Here is a 17702-nt window from a genome sequence, read left to right as displayed (position 1 = left end):
CTCAGGCATATTCCTGGCTAACTCTATATCTTAAATTAACACATTTCTATTCATCTGTGAATTGCCACGAGGCTGTGGCCTACCAGGAAGGATCCAGTGAGCATCTTTCTCCTCTGGCAGCTCCTTTGAGTCCACCTACTCTCTATGTATATTTCTGTTCCAATTTCCCACCTGGTTTTACTATGCTAATAAATATAACACATATACAGAAGGACATCCCACATAAAATGTTCTCTCGTTTGTCCTGGTGTTACAAGAGGGGCATGTTACCCTACCTGATCTTATTTTATATAGACCCTCGACTTTGTGCCCCCCCCCACCTGAAGTTTGTTTGGTTTATTCAAGACCCTTTGAGATTCAAGGTGAATTTTTGATCCAGACATAGTGACACAGGCCTGCTCAGGAGGCCATCCTGGGCCACTAGCCTTGACTAGATGAGACCATCTCAAAATAAAGAGTAAGCAGAGGGCTGGGCATGCACATGAGCCCCAGATATTTGTCTCGCCTGTATGAGGCCCTAGAATTCATCTCTGTACTTAAGAAATTGAAAAAGATACAATTTTAGAATATAAATAACATAAATATTTTATAAATATAAATATAAATTTTAGAATACAGCTTTCTTCCCTGCGAAGAAATACCAGTGAGACTGGATAGTACCGGTACCATTGCCTTCTGTGGAGCACCCTGTAGTGTCCTCACCCAGGAACACACTTGGCATTTACTCATGGGTTTAATTTCTGACATTGTTTTATAATTTCCAGTATAAAACTTTTTCATGTTGTCTACATCTGTTCAGTCTGTGATAGCAAAATGCCTTGTCCTAGATAAAGCACAGACACCGTGCATTTATTTACTTCTCACAGTCCTGGAGGCTGCAGAGTATAAAGTCAGGGCTTTGGTCCTGATGCAGTGTCTTCTAGGGATGGAGCTCATGTCTCATGCAGGGCACCAGGTGCCTTTACCACTTCTGATTTTTTTTTAAGTTAACCTGGCTAAAGGTTTATCAATTGTGTTAAATCTTATCAAAAACAACTCTTTTTTTTGGACTTTTAAAATTGTTTTTATTAAGCTATACATTTTTCTCACTCCCCTCCCTTCCTCTCCCTTCCCCTTCTACCCTCTCCCATAATCCCCACACTCACAGTTTACTCAGGAGATCTTGTCTTTTTCGACTTCCCATGTAGATTAGATAGATCCATGTATGTCTCTCTTAGGGTCCTCATTGTTGTCTAGGTTCTCTGGGATTGTGAATTGTAGGCTTTTTTTCTTTGCTTTATGTCTAAAAGCCACTTATGAATGAGTACATATTATATTTGTCTTTCTGGGTCTGGGTTCCTCACTCAATATGTTTTCTAGATCCATCCATTTGCCTGCAAGTTTCAAGATATCATTTTTCCCGTTGTGTAGTGCTCCATTGTGTAAATGTACCACATTTTCCTTATCCATTCTTTGGTCGAGGAGCATTTAGGTTGTTTCCAGGTTCTGGCTATGACAAACAAAGCTGCTATGGACATAGTTGAGCACATGTTCTTGTGGCACAATTGAGCATCCTCTGGATATATACCCAAAAGTGGTGTTGCTGGGTCTTGAGGAAGGTTGTTTCCTAATTTTCTGAGAAATCACCACACTGACATCCAAAGGGGCTGTACCAGCTTGCACCCCCACCAGCAATGCAGGAGTGTTCCCTTTACCCCACAACCTCTCCAGCATAAGTTGTCAACAGTGTTTTTAATCTTGGTCATTCTTACAGGTGCAAGATGGAATCTCAGAGTTGCAAAAAACAACTCTTGGATTTTTTTTTCTTGTTTGGTTTCTTGAGATAGGGTCTCTCTGTGTAGCCCTGGCTGACTGGTACTTGCTCTGTAGACCACACCTGCCTCTGCCTCCCGAGCTGGGATTAAAGGCATGAGCCACCACTGCCCAGTTTACACAGATGATTTTTAATGCTCTTTCATTATCATTTTCCTGGTCTTTTCCCTTCTTGCTTTGAACATAGTTTGTTCTGTAGTTTCTTGAAATGAGATTGATTCCTCTCCTGTTCCCTCATTTTCTTCTCCCCTTTCGCCTCTCCATCCTGCCTTGCTCTCCTCCTTCAGCGTGGCTCCTTTCTGATGCCATTGAAGCTTCCACTCTTAGAACTGCTTTTACTACATCCAGCAGGTATTTTATTTTCTTTTGAAATGAGATGGTTGCAAATTTCCTTTGATTTCTTTTGGGCCCAGTGGTTCAACACTGTGTTTAATTTTTTACATATTTGTGGATTTTCCCATTTTCCTGCTTCTGTTGATTTCTAACTCCTTCCTGCTCTCATCCAAATACTCGTCATAGGATGTCTACTTTGTCAGTCTGTGGCTTAACCCGCTCAGTCCTGGGGAATGTTCCACGTGTATGTAGGAAGAGAGTGGGTTCTGCTGTAGCTGGATGGAGTGTTCTGTGTGTGCGGCAGGCGCTCCTGTGCTGTTCAAGCCCTTTTGCTGCTCCTTGGCCTTTGGCCCGTGTTCTTCTCCTTAATGACAATGGGACATTGGTGCCATGTATGTTACTGTTCTACTACTGTCTGTCTCTAAGCTTTTGTCAGTGTTTTCTATGTTTCAGAGCTCTGCTGGTTGTGTGTATGTTTGTAATTAGTGAATCTTCTGTTGGATTGACCTGCTGTGGTTCTATAGTGACATTTTCACTCTGGCGACAGGTTCCGACTTGACATCTATTTGCCCTATGTGAGTACAGAGGCTGTACTAATTTGCATGGAATATTAATATGTGTACTCGTTAGATATAAAGATAGTTCCCTATAGGCAGCATATTGATACTTTAAAAAATCTATCTGGCCAGTCTGTCTGTGGATCCATAGTTGACATAATTATGGATGGGAGGCACTTACTCTGGCTAACTGTCTTCTACAGATCTTGCAGCCCTTTGGCCCTCATTTTCTCTCTGCTTTCCTTAATGTTTCACTTTTTGTTTTTGTTTTAGTGAACATGCTTTTATTATCTGTTCATTTCCTTCTTTATATATTCTAGATGTTTTCTTTGTGGCTACCATGGGAAACATACACTTCATTGTAATAGTGTAGCAATCTATTTTTAACTGGTAACAACTTTAACCTACAAAAACTATTCCTTCTCAGCCCTACCTGTATCTCCCTTTACACACTATATATTGCATACCCATTTATATAAGTTTCCAGCTATTTCCAGTCATTTTTGAGCTCTGTATTAGAATTACTAGTGAGTTTAAGCAGAAGTACATGCTACAAGTTGCTGTATTTGTTCCTCTTTACCTTCCCTGATGCTCTTTGCTTTCATGTGGCCTGGAATTGAAGATACCACTGTTTTCCTGTGGCTTCTCTTCCAGCTGAAGGATTCCATTGTAGGTTTTTGCTCACTGCATCTGTTCTAGGCATCTGTTTTGAACTCCCAATAGTTTGACCGAACAGCGGTATTCAAGTCCTCTGCTTCCTTACTAGGTCTGTGGCTTCATCCTTCCGTGTAGTTCACGGAGCTTCTTGAATCATCCTATTTCATTCCTCAAATCTGGAGTGAGAAAAACTAAGGGAGGACTGTAGCTCAGTGGCAGAGCCGTTGTTCGGTGTGATCGAGGCCCTCCGCGCCATCAAAGGTAGCAAACCAGCATCTTTGTCTCCGAATAGCTGTCCCTCTGGTTCCTGTCTCAGACTTCTCCCACGTGTGCAGGCTGCATGCTGTTCAGGTATCCTTTAAGCCCTTCACTGTTGCTATGATTTTTTTCCCTCTGACCTGGTGTCACATGACCTGTTCTTCCTATTCATCAAACAGTTCTCACCGGTCTGCTGTTGAATCCCTCTTGGGAATTTTCCACTTCTTTTCAGGTATTCTTCTGCTCTGTCCCCCATGCTGGCCTCAAGCTTACTCAGGGTGCTCCTGCATCACCCCCAAGTGGTGGGATTACAGGCTATGCTCATAAGCTTTTCATGAACTTGGTATTTTTCAGCTCCAGAATTTATTGGGTTCTTTTGCGCAGTTTTTCCTCTGCTAATGTTTAAATAATTTTCCAGCCTATGTCTACTTTACGTCTTAGTTCCTGATGAGGGATTTACTTACCTGGCACAGACTCGATTTCTTTCTTTTTCAGACTGGGTCTCACGATGTAACTCTGGTTGGCCTGGAACTCACTCTACTGACCAGGCAGGCCTTGTAGAGATCTGCCTTCCTCTGCCTCGCTGTGCTGGGATAAAAGGCTTGCCCCAACATGCCCAGCCTGAAAACTCTTTCTTTAGGGTTTGGAAGATATTTCTTTGATTGGCATATGGTTCTCTATTCCTCTGTATGCCTTGTAGGTTTTTGTTGCGATTGAGGCCACTGTTAATCCACTGATGAAGAATAAGGCCAGTACCACAGTTTAGTATCAAATGAGAAGCAGACTTTAATTAAGTACCGGCCAGGTGGATGGGCTCTGGCCAGCTCCACCTCTGGGTTTCCAGAAAATGGCCCCGAATCAGGGCTTACAGTGGCTTAAGTATTTCCATCAGGTCTAGTGAGGGGCAAGAACACACCCTAACGTACCTCCAACCTACATCCAATCAGGGGCACGTGTTCATCCTGACCTATTTCCTGCCTGTGAACCTCCCGCCCACATGTGATCAAGCACATCCGGTGCAGATGGGTCAAAGGAACTTGTTTAAGGGAGTGAAAAACACATGGTTTATCTCCCATAAACAATAGCTCCAGCATTTCAGGAACTATCTGTCTCTGGGTGCTTCCAGATCACAGACATTTTTTTGTTTGATGGATCTCTTAGGCGTAGTAATTAAAACTTAAAATGTAACTTTGGCTCTCATTTTACCTCTCTCCCACTGTTTATAGACTGGCTTTGTACAGAAAAATCTCCATCAGTCAACTTGGCTGGAGGCTCTGGACTTCGTCAAGGCCCTAGCATGTGTGTGTGAGGCTTTTGTCCCGGTCTGTGTGGCTCTTAGAACTGCTCGCATTTCTCTCTGGCCCACGCAGTGTTTCTGCTCCTTCTCAGCACTCTCTGGCTGCCCCCGTACCCGCCCTCAGAACTGCATCTCTGAGCTATTCTAGTGAACTGGCTCACAACCTGTTTTCAGAAGCATCTAAACCAGTGGTTCGCATCCAGAGTGTCATGACCCCTTTGGGAGGGGGTGTCACATATCCTGCCTACCAGATAGTTATGATTCATAACAGCAAAATTACAGTTCTGAAGTAGCAATGATATAATTTCATGGTCGGGAGTCACCGCACCATGAGGAACTGGATTAAAGGGTCACAGCATTAGGAATGTTGAGAACCGCTGCTCTCAACAACTCCCCACTACTGCAGAGCCAAGTGAGACAAAAAGGCAGTCTCAGGGGTCAGACACGCCGGACCTGGGCAGAAGCTGGACTTTTTCTATCCCGAGCAGCAGGCTCTGGGAGGTTTTCCTTCCTTCTCGCTGTGCTGGGAAAGGGCTCCGCAGGGTCCCAAGCAGCCGTCTCACAAAGGCGTGGCTATTGTTAACTTCGTCTCCTGCCTGGGGTAGTACTGCTTGATCGCTGTCACAGTGCACAAGGTCATCATGAAGGCTTGGAGCTCCCCAAGAGGCCACTCTGCTGCCCCTGCTGCTCTCAGACCCCACCTGTGGCCTTGTTCCACACACAACACAATCATGCGGATAGATTTGATGAAATAGAATCTTGATGGAACTGTACCTCCCCAACATTTTATTTATTGACATATGGACTTTGTCAAAATCAATTCTGAATAGCCAAATTGTTAAATTTGTTCTTGGGTTTCTAAAGTATCATATGTTATATGTGAGGTTCAGCCTCAGCATGACAAGCACGGAGGCTAGGGCCCAACCATATTTATAGTTTGCTATGCCTGGTCTAATAAAGTTCCTCCTGGGTGCCTGCCTACCATGTCTGAGCCCTGGGTTCAATACTCAAGTACTGGGAAAACAAATCCTCTAATTTTACCAAAAAGTCAGATTTCAAAATTTGAACCCTAGAACCTCATCCAAGACTTGTTTTAAAAAAGAAAAAATCCTCTGGTGAAGACAGTTTTGACAGCCTGTAGAATGAGCTTCTTTACCTAGATATTTTGGAAACTTAAAAGAAAAATACACAGAAAAATTAGAAATTCTGCGTTTTCGAGAAGCCCTGAGTTCTCAGGAAGCACTGAATATCAGTTTTACTAACAACTCTTTCTTTTCATGACTTTGACTCACTAAATATTCCATTTCTGTATGATTTCCACATGATGAGAAGCTTCATGGGCTCAGTTCATGCTTTTGTGTTCTGTGAGCACGCTCCTCCTTACATCTGCTACTTTGAGCACTCTCGATTGTGAGCACTCTCCTGGTCAGATCTGCTACTATGAGCACTCGCTAATGTGAGCATTCTACTGAGCACTCTGCTGTGAGCATTCTACTGTGAGCACTCTCTTCACCAGATCTGCTACTATGAGCACTCTACTGTGAGCACTTTCTACTGTGAGCACTCTCTACTGTGAGCACTCACTACTGAGAGCTCTCTCTATTGTGAGCACTCTACTGAGAGCACTCTCTACTGAGAGCTTTCTCTATTGTGAGCACTCTACTGAGAGCACTCTCTACTGAGAGCACTCACTGTGAGCACTCTACTGAGAGCACTCTCTACTGTGAGCACTCTACTGAGAGCACTCTCTACTGTGAGCACTCTACTAAGAGCTCTCTCTATTATGAGCACTCTACTGAGAGCACTATCTATTGTGAGCACTCTACTGAGAGCTCTCTCTATTGTGAGCACTCTACTGAGAGCACTCTCTACTGTGAGCACTCTACTGTGAGCACTCTCTACTGAGAGCACTCTCTACTGAGAGCACTCTCTACTGAGAGAACTCTCTATTGTGAGCACTCTACTGTGAGCACTCTACTGTGAGCACTCTACAGTGAGCACTCTACTGTGAGCACTCTCTACTGTGAGCACTCTCTACTGAGAGCTCTCTCTATTGTGAGCACTCTACTGAGAGCACTCTCTACTGAGAGCACTCACTGTGAGCACTCTACTGTGAGCACTCTACTGTGAGCACTCTCTACTGAGAGCTCTCTATTGTGAGCACTCTACTGAGAGCACTCTCTACTGTGAGCACTCTACTAAGAGCTCTCTCTATTATGAGCACTCTACTGAGAGCACTCTCTATTGTGAGCACTCTACTGAGAGCTCTCTCTATTGTGAGCACTCTACTGAGAGCACTCTCTACTGTGAGCACTCTACTGTGAGCACTCTCTACTGTGAGCACTCTCTATTGTGAGCACTCTACTGAGAGCACTCTCTACTGTGAGCACTCTCTACTGAGAGCTCTCTCTACTGTGAGCACTCTCTACTGAGAGCACTCTCTACTGAGAGAACTCTCTATTGTGAGCACTCTACTGTGAGCACTCTTTACTGTGAGCACTCTACTGTGAGCACTTTCTACTGTGAGCACTCTCTACTGAGAGAACTCTCTATTGAGAGCACTCTACTGTGAGCACTCTCTACTGAGAGCACTATCTACTGAGAGCACTCTATTGTGAGAACTCTACTGAGAGCACTCTCTACTGTGAGCACTCTACTGTGAGCACTCTCTACTGAGAGCACTCTCTACTGTGAGCACTACTGTGAGCACTCTCTACTGTGAGCACTCTCTACTGAGAGAACTCTCTATTGTGAGCACTCTACTGAGAGCACTCTACGGAGAGCACTCTCTACTGTGAGCACTCTTTACTGAGAGGTCTCTTTATTGTGGGCACACTACTGAGAGCACTCTCTACTGTGAGCACTCTACTGTGAGCACTCTATTGTGAGCACTCTCTACTGTGAGCACTCTGCTGTGAGCACTCTACTGTGAGCACTCTCTACTGAGAGCATTCTCTACTGAGAGCACTCTACTGTGAGCACTCTCTAGTGAGAACACTCTCTACTGTGAGCACTCTCTACTGAGAGCACTCTCACTGTGAGCACTCTCTACTGTGAGCACTCTCACTGTGAGCACTCTCTACGGAGAGCACTCTCTACTGTGAGCACTCTCTACTGTGAGCTCTCTCTACTGAGAGCACTCTCTATTGTGAGTACTCTACTGTGAGCACTCTACTGTGAGCACTCTCTACTGAGAGCACTCTTTACTGTGAGTCCTCTCCTGCTCAGATCTGCTACTACAAACCTTTTGTTTTCCAGACAACTAGCAAATTAAGACAAGAGGCAGGAGCAGTAGGGGGAGCAGAACCATAACTGTCCAGCAGTCCATTACCAGGGTCACTTACACTGCAGGGGACAAACGGCAGCTGTCAGAGGGCAGAGGCACATGCAGATACATGAGGACCATGTGGATGATGCTAACTGGAAAGATTTGCATTGCCTTTTCTTGTTGGGGCAGCAGATAAGTTGTCGTCTTACATAGCTGAGGATGACTTTGAACTCTTGGTTTGCCTGGCTCCACTCTCAAGTGCTGGGATCATAGCCCTCCGTTGGCATGCTACCCCTGCAGGTAACGAAGCAGACCTATTTGGATGTCTAAGCTTCTCACAGGGTGTGTATCTACTATTGTTTGAGGGTGTCCTCCAGAGGTTCTAGAGTTGGGCTGTGGGACCCAGGAGAAGGGTTTGCTTTGGTTCCTGGGAATGGAACTCATTCAATCAATGCATGCTTTCTTTTCATATAGGAATGGGTTCACCATCTGGAGAGCTCGGCTCTCATTTCTCTTCTGCTTCTCTATCACGAGCTGAAGTAGTATGTGGCTTGAATCAGGTGGTCAGTCTTCCTGGCACTCAAAATCACAGGCCAAAATGAACCTTTTATGTGTTTAGATACAGTGCTGAGAGATGGACCACAATAACATCCTTCAAACATCCTTCAAGGCAAGGGCCAAGCTGTCTCACTGCCCTCCCCCCCCCCCCGCTTCGCTGTATAAATCTGTAGGCTTCAAAACGGTTTTCCATTTAGTATCCGTCACCCATCTGATTCCAGTTTAAGTGTGAGTCTCTTTCGCTCAGAACTGAAACTGATTCTGTTACTGTGAAGCTAAAGTCGGACTTTGTGAAATTAAGACAGCAAATTGCGGAAAAGTATTCTTTATTGAAAAATATCAATAATACTGACAGACTTCAAAAGCAATTCACGGTTCCAGAATACAAAGTACTTAATACATTTTTTTTCAATGTTTGTATCTCAAAGTTAGCATTTTGTAAATCAAGATACAAATTTGATAGCCTCACTAAAATATTTTCCAGCTTTATTCTGTAAGGAGCTGCACAACCTTCAAAGTCAGGGTCATGAGGTCAACTGGAGCACGCGGGGCAGGATGCTCCTGGGACTGTGCAGATGTTTGCAGATGTTTGCAACTGGAGCACGCGGGCAGGATGCTCCTGGGACTGTGCAGATGTTTGCAGCAATAGTTTCCACATTCCCTGCACAAGACAGCTGCCCTCCAGTGTCAGATGATCGTGGGAAACAGCAGAACCAAAGATAGCCCATTCTCCTTTCACGCTTTCATCAGAAGATTGCTCTTTGGAGGAAATCTTTTAAGAATGCCACTGTAATATTGCCCACTAACTGAATTTTAAAACCTATACTGAAGGAAACAGACTGTTGCCATCAACACGGTCTCTGCTGAGCCGTGAGTAATAATTCTATGCTTTTTAGATGCGAGAGAAAAAGAACGTGTACAAGTTTAGTTGAAAACCACACAAGGTATGCACGTAGGATCAGGGAGTTGCAGTGCTCGCCTTAATCACTAGTAGCTTAGCTGGAGCAGCCACGCATTTGTCCCCAGCCACAGCAGCACCGAGAGCTGCATGATTCCTTATGTATAAACTTAGTACCCAAGGCCCAGTCTTTACACACTCCAATTCTTGTTCTCCTAGTACGCGAGAGCGGCAGGATTTGGAGAATGACTAGTCGCTGTGCTGAAACAAGCGTCCAGCACCCTGCACTGTGAGAAAGCGAGCGCCGTGACCAGCAGCCTTCCCTCACAGCTCTAACACTGACGCTGCTGGCACCCACTGCCCATAAGCAGTGGCATCCCACAGTAAAATAGCAGACACTAAAGGAATCATGGCACAACGGATTTCTGAATTCTTTTTATCTACCATTGGTCCTGGGGCTTGGAGCCATCCCCTTGGAGAGTACACTTGCTCTTCATTCCAGAATCATCTTTAAGGAGGAGAGGCATCAGGTCATATAGCGGGTAATGGCTCTCAGAGCATACAGGAGTTCTGCTTGCATCCTCGCTTCTATAAGAAGCAGATTAACATGAACCTGCATATAAAAGACAACATCATGTAAGAACAGATTATAAAAAGACCACAGTTTCTCAACACATTCAATTTTAAAATGCCCCAAATGAGTACAGTTTTTCGTCCCTTGCTATGATGAGTAACTGATTTCAGGATTCTCCTTGGCTACCCAAACCCCTGGCTGTTCTAGTCCCTTGTACTAAATAGCATATTAGACACATGATCAATGCCTAGCCTCCCGTCACTACAATGTAAATGCCATATAAATGGTTAGTACACTGTCTGGGGAATTATGACTTTTGTGAACCTCAGTTGACTCAACGGATGGATGCAGAAACACGACTGAAGGGCCAAGTGTATATTCTATGTGCTACCAAGTAATTAAGTCTTTATCAGCACCACATCAGACTCCTTTGGGATAAATGTCGTACTATTCTATTTACATTTGACTGCATGTCTTCTGGATATTTGTTATAGTTGAGAAAATCTAGGCGCTGCTTTGTCAGACTTTTAGAATTTTCTGACAAACCATTAACTTCTAAAAACATGCTTCAAAGAGAACCTGTGTCTGCCTATGCCCACGTTTTAAAAGCTTTTGCCCAGTGGCCTTAGGTGGAGACAGCTATGCCAGTTTTCTGAGGACAGGCCAGCCTTCTTGTCTATTCTTGTACTTCTCATGATATGGACCTCTCTCAGTGGGTTCCTGAGACAGACGTTCTGGAATGATGTTCAGGCTCTAGAGATGATGCAGGGGTTGGAAAGCTTCGCAACTTTGTGAAGGAGTGTAATAAGCACTGAGAATTACAGGGGAAACCAGCCAGCACGAGCACGAACCTTCTCAGAGTGCTTGAACTGCCTCCAGAAGCTATCATACATCCTTTTGGTAACCTTTTCAGGAGTGCAGACAACAGTCTTGATATAGACTTTAAAGCTACGATCCAATAGCTGGTTAATCTCTCCATAGTCATAGTCATCGTATCTGTGGAAAGACGTAAGGATGGACTACTGTCAGTGTGCAATAGTCTCTTTTCTATATGCAACACACACCGATGTAAACACATAATTCTCTCCTCATTGTGTGCACAGTTAGTCCCAGAAATGCTATGGCTTTATGATGTTGAAATGGGTGGGATGGAAAAGCGAAAAGGAAGAAGTAGGGAAGAACAGAAGGTTTCTAGTGCCCAAGCAGAGTACTCCAATAGCTGATAGTACCAATGCAACTGCACTGGGCACCTCGCAACCACCTAGTCACAATGACCAACACACAACCACAGTGAAACCAACGCTGAAAGGAGCATAGAAGAAATAAAGAACATTGTGTGTGGGGGTGTGTGTGTGTGGGTGTTTCGAAACAGGGTTTCTCTGAAGTTTTGGAGACTATCCTGGAACTAGCTCTTGTAGACCAGGCTGGCCTCGAACTCATAGACATCTGCCTGTCTCTGCCTCCTGAGTGCTGGGATTAAAGGCATGTGCCACCACTACCCAGCTCAAGAATTTATATTTGTTACTGGTACTATCACACACCTAAGATGGTAATTTACTTGTGTAAGCTTCTGGGGACAGCAGGGGAAAAAGTCAGGGGTGAGTTGGGCAGGAGGGCTGATGGTCTCTCAGAATCTCATGGTGTCACTTTAGGAGAGGCTGAGATGCGTGCACGCAGCAATGTCTATTCCAACCACTGAATCCCGTGTTTCAGGACATACAGGCCTGCAAGGTACCAACTGTGTTTTCAGTGTAAAAGGGGAACGTTCTTGGGAAACCTGATCCTAAAACTGCCCAAGGAGGCCGAAGTCAATAGTCTGGGGACTGATCAGTAGGAATTGGTTTAAAACTGGTTGGATGTATTTTAAAAGCATGGATGTGAATTAAAGAGAGCTTGCAGGTCTCTGATAAAGCCATACTCGAGAAAGCAGATTTATCAGCTGAGATAACCAGAAAGCCATACGGTACAGAATATGAGTATGAGAAGGTAGAAGATGTTATATTTCCTACAGAACACAGCAGGCTGGAGAGCCAACAGGACCAAGAGAGTCCCAAGCAGTGCAGGAGTGGGTGCTCTTCAGAGGAGCTGAATTCCAGGAACTATGAAGGCCAGGGACAGAAGAGGATGCAGATGTTCGGTGACCAGCTCTGCCTCCTGTCTATGTGCTGGGACCAGTTTGCTCACTCTCCCTTCTTGAAGTCAGTTGTACTTGTCAAGACCTCACCTGTCTCACCTGTCACAGAACCCAAGCTGTGGCTCTGTAGTGCACAGGAACTATAGAATTAGTTATGTGTGCACGCCCATGTGTGTGCAGGCACCCCAATACGTCGTGTAAAGAAAATGTCTTTATAAGCATGAAGAAGCACACTGACCGTATTCCAAACATGCAGTGAATATAGTTCCAGATAGCCCGTCTGAGCATTGAGGTATCGACATCTTTGTGCATTGCCATTGTATTGTAAGTAAGATTGTAAGCGATGTGAAATTTCTCATCAATTAACTGCCCCACGTCTGGATAAAGGCGATTCACCAGAGAGTAGCCATGGTCTTCCCAGCAGTAGTCCTAAACATGGGGACGATAGAAATTAGGAATACTTAAAACATGGCAGAACAGCTTTGTGTCCACAGAGCGCAGCGCATGAAGTCACTAGCAGCTGGCTCTGCCCGCTGACCTTGAACTCAGTTTCCTCAGTGCTGCAGTTCACTCTCAATGTACTGCGATGTGAAAAGGCCTATGAATTCTAACTTGGCCAGGTTTCCACCTAGTCCCCAGGGCATCACAGGTTAAAGCCCCTTCCCCATGTTCCGGCACTGCAGCATTCAAATGTTCCTTGGATTTTGCGGATTTTCAAGCCCTATGGTAGCTAGTGCCTATTATCTGAATGCTTGGGGAGATGAAGCAGGAAGGACCAAAAGCTAGAGACCACCCTGGACTATATAATAAGACTACGCCACAAAACAAAATGAAAACAAAAGTCTAGCTCAGTCTGCCCACCACTCACCTGCCTCATCCTCTCTCCCACCTGATTTTCACCCCCGTAACCAAGTTTCCTAATTCCTTCCTATATGAAGCCTCTCTGATGCCTCTACTGCAGAGAACTCTTAAGCCCCAACTTGCTTGCCCCTAGAACATCTCTTTGACATTGGCCGTAACTGTCAGTCAGTGCCCATCAACCTACTGTAAGCTGAGTCAGCACTTAGGCACCCCCGCAGGGTGAAACCTCTTCCCACTCAGGCAGCTGGTAGCTTTGTCTACAGCAAAGTATTTGGTCTCCTTACACCCTTCACTGGGCTCCTCGGCTGAGACTATAGCATTTCCAGCTCTCTCTTGCCGATGATGCGAGTGCAGCCCCTCCACCTGTGCAGCCCCAGGGCTTGCCCGCCCTAGGAACACCCAGCACTGAGCTACAGTCTCTGCTGCCCTAGGAACATCCAGCACTGAGCTACAGTCTCTGCTGCCCTTCGGTTCTCAGCTTGCATCCAGCACTGAGCTACAGTCTCTGCTGCCCTAGGAACATCCAGCACTGAGCTACAGTCTCTGCTGCCCTAGGAACACCCAGCACTGAGCTACAGTCTCTGCTGCCCTAGGAACATCCAGCACTGAGCTACAGTCTCTGCTGCCCTTCGGTTCTCAGCTTGCATCCAGCACTGAGCTACAGTCTCTGCTGCCCTAGGAAAATCCAGCACTGAGCTACAGTCTCTGCTGCCCTTCGGTTCTCAGCTCACATCCAGCACTGAGCTACAGTCTCTGCTGCCCTTCGGTTCTCAGCTCACATCCAGCACTGAGCTACAGTCTCTGCTGCCCTAGGAACACCCAGCACTGAGCTACAGTCTCTGCTGCCCTTCGGTTCTCAGCTCACATCCAGCACTGAGCTACAGTCTCTGCTGCCCTTCGGTTCTCAGCTCACATCCAGCACTGAGCTACAGTCTCTGCTGCCCTAGGAACATCCAGCACTGAGCTACAGTCTCTGCTGCCCTTCGGTTCTCAACTTACATCCAGCACTGAGCTACAGTCTCTGCTGCCCTTCGGTTCTCAGCTCACATCCAGCACTGAGCTACAGTCTCTGCTGCCCTAGGAACATCCAGCACTGAGCTACAGTCTCTGCTGCCCTTCGGTTCTCAGCTCACACCTTTCGCATTCTCATCTCTCTCCAAAAACCTTAGTACACAATAGTCCTCTCAATTCTGGATTTACCATATTTCATTACAGTTCAACTCCTCCTTGTGCCTAAATTTTGTTCTTTTACACATTATTTGATAGTTTGGGTGGAGACAAAGGAAATCAAAGAAGTCTCAAAAGTTCAACTAGCTTCATAACTCTAATAAAAAGAGTTGTTACTTAACACCGGCCTGTAAGGGATAATTGGGCAAGCCGAGAGTAGTAATTCGCCTGTTTAATATTGACACATATAAACGTAAGACATAAACTACAGCATGATTCTGCTGATAAACTGGAAACTGTACAAGACTGAGTGCAGAAGAGATAACCTGAAGTGTTGCTAATCCCTAGTCCTCGGCTGCTGCTGATCTGTGTGTGGGACCTGCTGAGCACTGAGCGCACTTCTCAAGCGCAGGGCATCTTCACTTCACAGTGAGAGGTTTCTAGACAATTACGTTACACAAGTACAGGTTTACCTGGACACGAAACGTTGGAACGTGCATCCCGTGCCTAGAGAAGTCCTTATAGCCATAACTAGTGTCCTCAAAGTGCCGAGACACATCCCTCGCTGGTGTAGCTTCGTCATCATCTGAAATGAAAAGAAAATCTTTTCAAAGCTTTTTGAAAACAAGATGATAATTCATTTTAGCCATCATAAACAATTGTGAGATGGACTATTTTTGACAATAAATAACAAATAAGAACCAAAACACTCTCTCGTATCATCTCATGTAGCCCAGGCTGGCCGCAACCCTGCTGTTTAGCTCAGGATGGCCCTGAACAACTTCTTGCTTCCCTCTCCTGAGTGCTGAGATTAGAGGCGTGTGCCACATGCCTGGTTTACATGCTGCTGGAGGTGGAACCCAGGGCTTTGGGTATGCCGAACAGTCTACCAATTATACCGCCACCCCACGATAAAGTCTTAATACAAACTTAATACAAAAGTAGCTTGCTTACTACAAAACAGAATGTAGTAAAAATGAGATTTTCTGTGATAAAATAAGCAATCATAGAATTCTGCATGGCTTTTGCTTTCTGTTTGACTCCTCTGTGTTTCTCCTCTAATTTATACATTTTAAGTTCTCAAAAGTATGCACTCTTAAGTTAAGAATACCTCATTTGGACAATATGTAAGATAACTAAATCATCTTTGGGCTGGAGAGAGGGCTCAGTGGGTAAAGACACTTGCCACCAAGCCCAACAACCTGAGTTTTATCTATGGACCCACATGGTGGAAGGCAATAACTCCTGACAGTTGTCCCGGCTTCCGCATGCTTCCTGTGGCATGCATGCACGCCTCCAACCCCTTCCCAATACTACAATTAAAACCGAAGGCAAAAGGGGATGGTGTTAGTGTACGACAGGACTCGGGCTCAAAAGGGGACAGTGTTGGTGTATGACAGGACTCGGGCTCAAAAGGGGACAGTGTTAGTGTATGACAGGACTCGGGCTCAAAAGGGGACGGTGTTAGTGTACGACAGGACTCGGGCTCAAAAGGGGACAGTGTTGGTGTATGACAGGACTCGGGCTCAAAAGCGGACAGTGTTGGTGTATGACAGGACTCGGGCTCAAAAGGGGACAGTGTTAGTGTATGACAGGACTCGGGCTCAAAAGGGGACAGTGTTGGTGTATGACAGGACTCGGGCTCAAAAGGGGACGGTGTTAGTGTATGACAGGACTCGGGCTCAAAAGGGGACAGTGTTAGTGTATGACAGGACTCGGGCTCAAAAGGGGACGGTGTTAGTGTATGACAGGACTCGGGCTCAAAAGGGGACAGTGTTAGTGTATGACAGGACTCGGGCTCAAAAGGGGACAGTGTTGGTGTATGACAGGACTCGGGCTCAAAAGGGGACAGTGTTGGTGTATGACAGGACTCGGGCTCAAAAGGGGACGGTGTTGGTGTATGACAGGACTCGGGCTCAAAAGGGGACGGTGTTAGTGTATGACAGGACTCGGGCTCAAAAGGGGACGGTGTTGGTGTATGACAGGACTCGGGCTCAAAAGGGGACGGTGTTGGTGTATGACAGGACTCGGGCTCAAAAGGGGACGGTGTTGGTGTATGACAGGACTCGGGCTCAAAAGGAGATGGTGTTGGTGTATGACAGGACTCGGGCTCAAAAGGGGACGGTGTTGGTGTATGACAGGACTCGGGCTCAAAAGGGGACGGTGTTGGTGTATGACAGGACTCGGGCTCAAAAGGGGACGGTGTTGGTGTATGACAGGACTCGGGCTCAAAAGGGGACGGTGTTGGTGTATGACAGGACTCGGGCTCAAAAGGGGACGGTGTTAGTGTATGACAGGACTCGGGCTCAAAAGGGGACGGTGTTGGTGTATGACAGGACTCGGGCTCAAAAGGGGATGGTGTTAGTGTATGACAGGACTCGGGCTCAAAAGGGGACAGTGTTGGTGTATGACAGGACTCAGGCTCAAAAGGGGACAGTGTTGGTGTATGACAGGACTCGGGCTCAAAAGGGGACGGTGTTAGTGTATGACAGGACTCAGGCTCAAAAGCGGACGGTGTTGGTGTATGACAGGACTCGGGCTCAAAAGGGGACGGTGTTGGTGTATGACAGGACTCGGGCTCAAAAGGGGACGGTGTTAGTGTATGACAGGACTCGGGCTCAAAAGGGGACGGTGTTAGTGTATGACAGGACTCGGGCTCAAAAGGGGACGGTGTTGGTGTATGACAGGACTCGGGCTCAAAAGGGGACGGTGTTGGTGTATGACAGGACTCGGGCTCAAAAGGGGACAGTGTTAGTGTATGACAGGACTCGGGCTCAAAAGGGGACGGTGTTAGTGTATGACAGGACTCGGGCTCAAAAGGGGACGGTGTTAGTGTATGACAGGACTCGGGCTCAAAAGCGGACAGTGTTGGTGTATGACAGGACTCGGGCTCAAAAGGGGACGGTGTTAGTGTATGACAGGACTCGGGCTCAAAAGGGGACGGTGTTAGTGTATGACAGGACTCGGGCTCAAAAGGGGACAGTGTTAGTGTATGACAGGACTCGGGCTCAAAAGGGGACGGTGTTGGTGTATGACAGGACTCGGGCTCAAAAGGGGACGGTGTTGGTGTATGACAGGACTCGGGCTCAAAAGGGGACGGTGTTGGTGTATGACAGGACTCGGGGGCTCCACTCTTACCCTAGTGCCATCTGCACTTCCTACCCTTTCCTCAGTGGCCTTCCTTAAGAAAGTGTTTGTGAGTGGGAAAATCTATGCAGTAGCCTTCCTGAAAGGACACATTTGGGTCCGCTTTTAAATAAAAAAGTTGGGTTTGAGCCAGGTGGTGGTGGCGCATGCCTTTAATCCCAGCACTCCGAGGCAGAGGCAG

The 17702-nt window shown here is 46.2% G+C and overlaps 1 protein-coding gene across 3 annotated transcripts in view; it reads right to left on the bottom strand.

Moving 5' to 3' along the window:
- Positions 1-9049: 9049 nt before the first annotated feature.
- Positions 9050-17702, bottom strand: part of Sesn1 (sestrin 1) — a 99153-nt gene continuing 90500 nt past the window's right edge. For all 3 annotated transcript variants that reach the window (XM_041653492.1, XM_041653494.1, XM_041653493.1), the window contains 4 exons: positions 14848-14960; positions 12585-12775; positions 11064-11208; positions 9050-10251 (listed from right to left, as the gene is read on the bottom strand). In XM_041653492.1, the coding sequence (XP_041509426.1) occupies positions 10165-10251; positions 11064-11208; positions 12585-12775; positions 14848-14960 (536 nt within the window). In that variant the 3' untranslated portion in view covers positions 9050-10164. The remainder of the gene's footprint in view (positions 10252-11063; positions 11209-12584; positions 12776-14847; positions 14961-17702) is intronic.

Source organism: Microtus oregoni, unplaced genomic scaffold (genome assembly GCF_018167655.1).
Source record: "Microtus oregoni isolate MIOR12 unplaced genomic scaffold, Mior012 000006F_ref0000085, whole genome shotgun sequence".
Lineage (NCBI taxonomy): Eukaryota > Metazoa > Chordata > Mammalia > Rodentia > Cricetidae > Microtus > Microtus oregoni.
The sequence above is the reverse complement of the archived record's forward strand: the minus strand, read 5'-3'. Positions and strand labels throughout refer to the sequence as shown.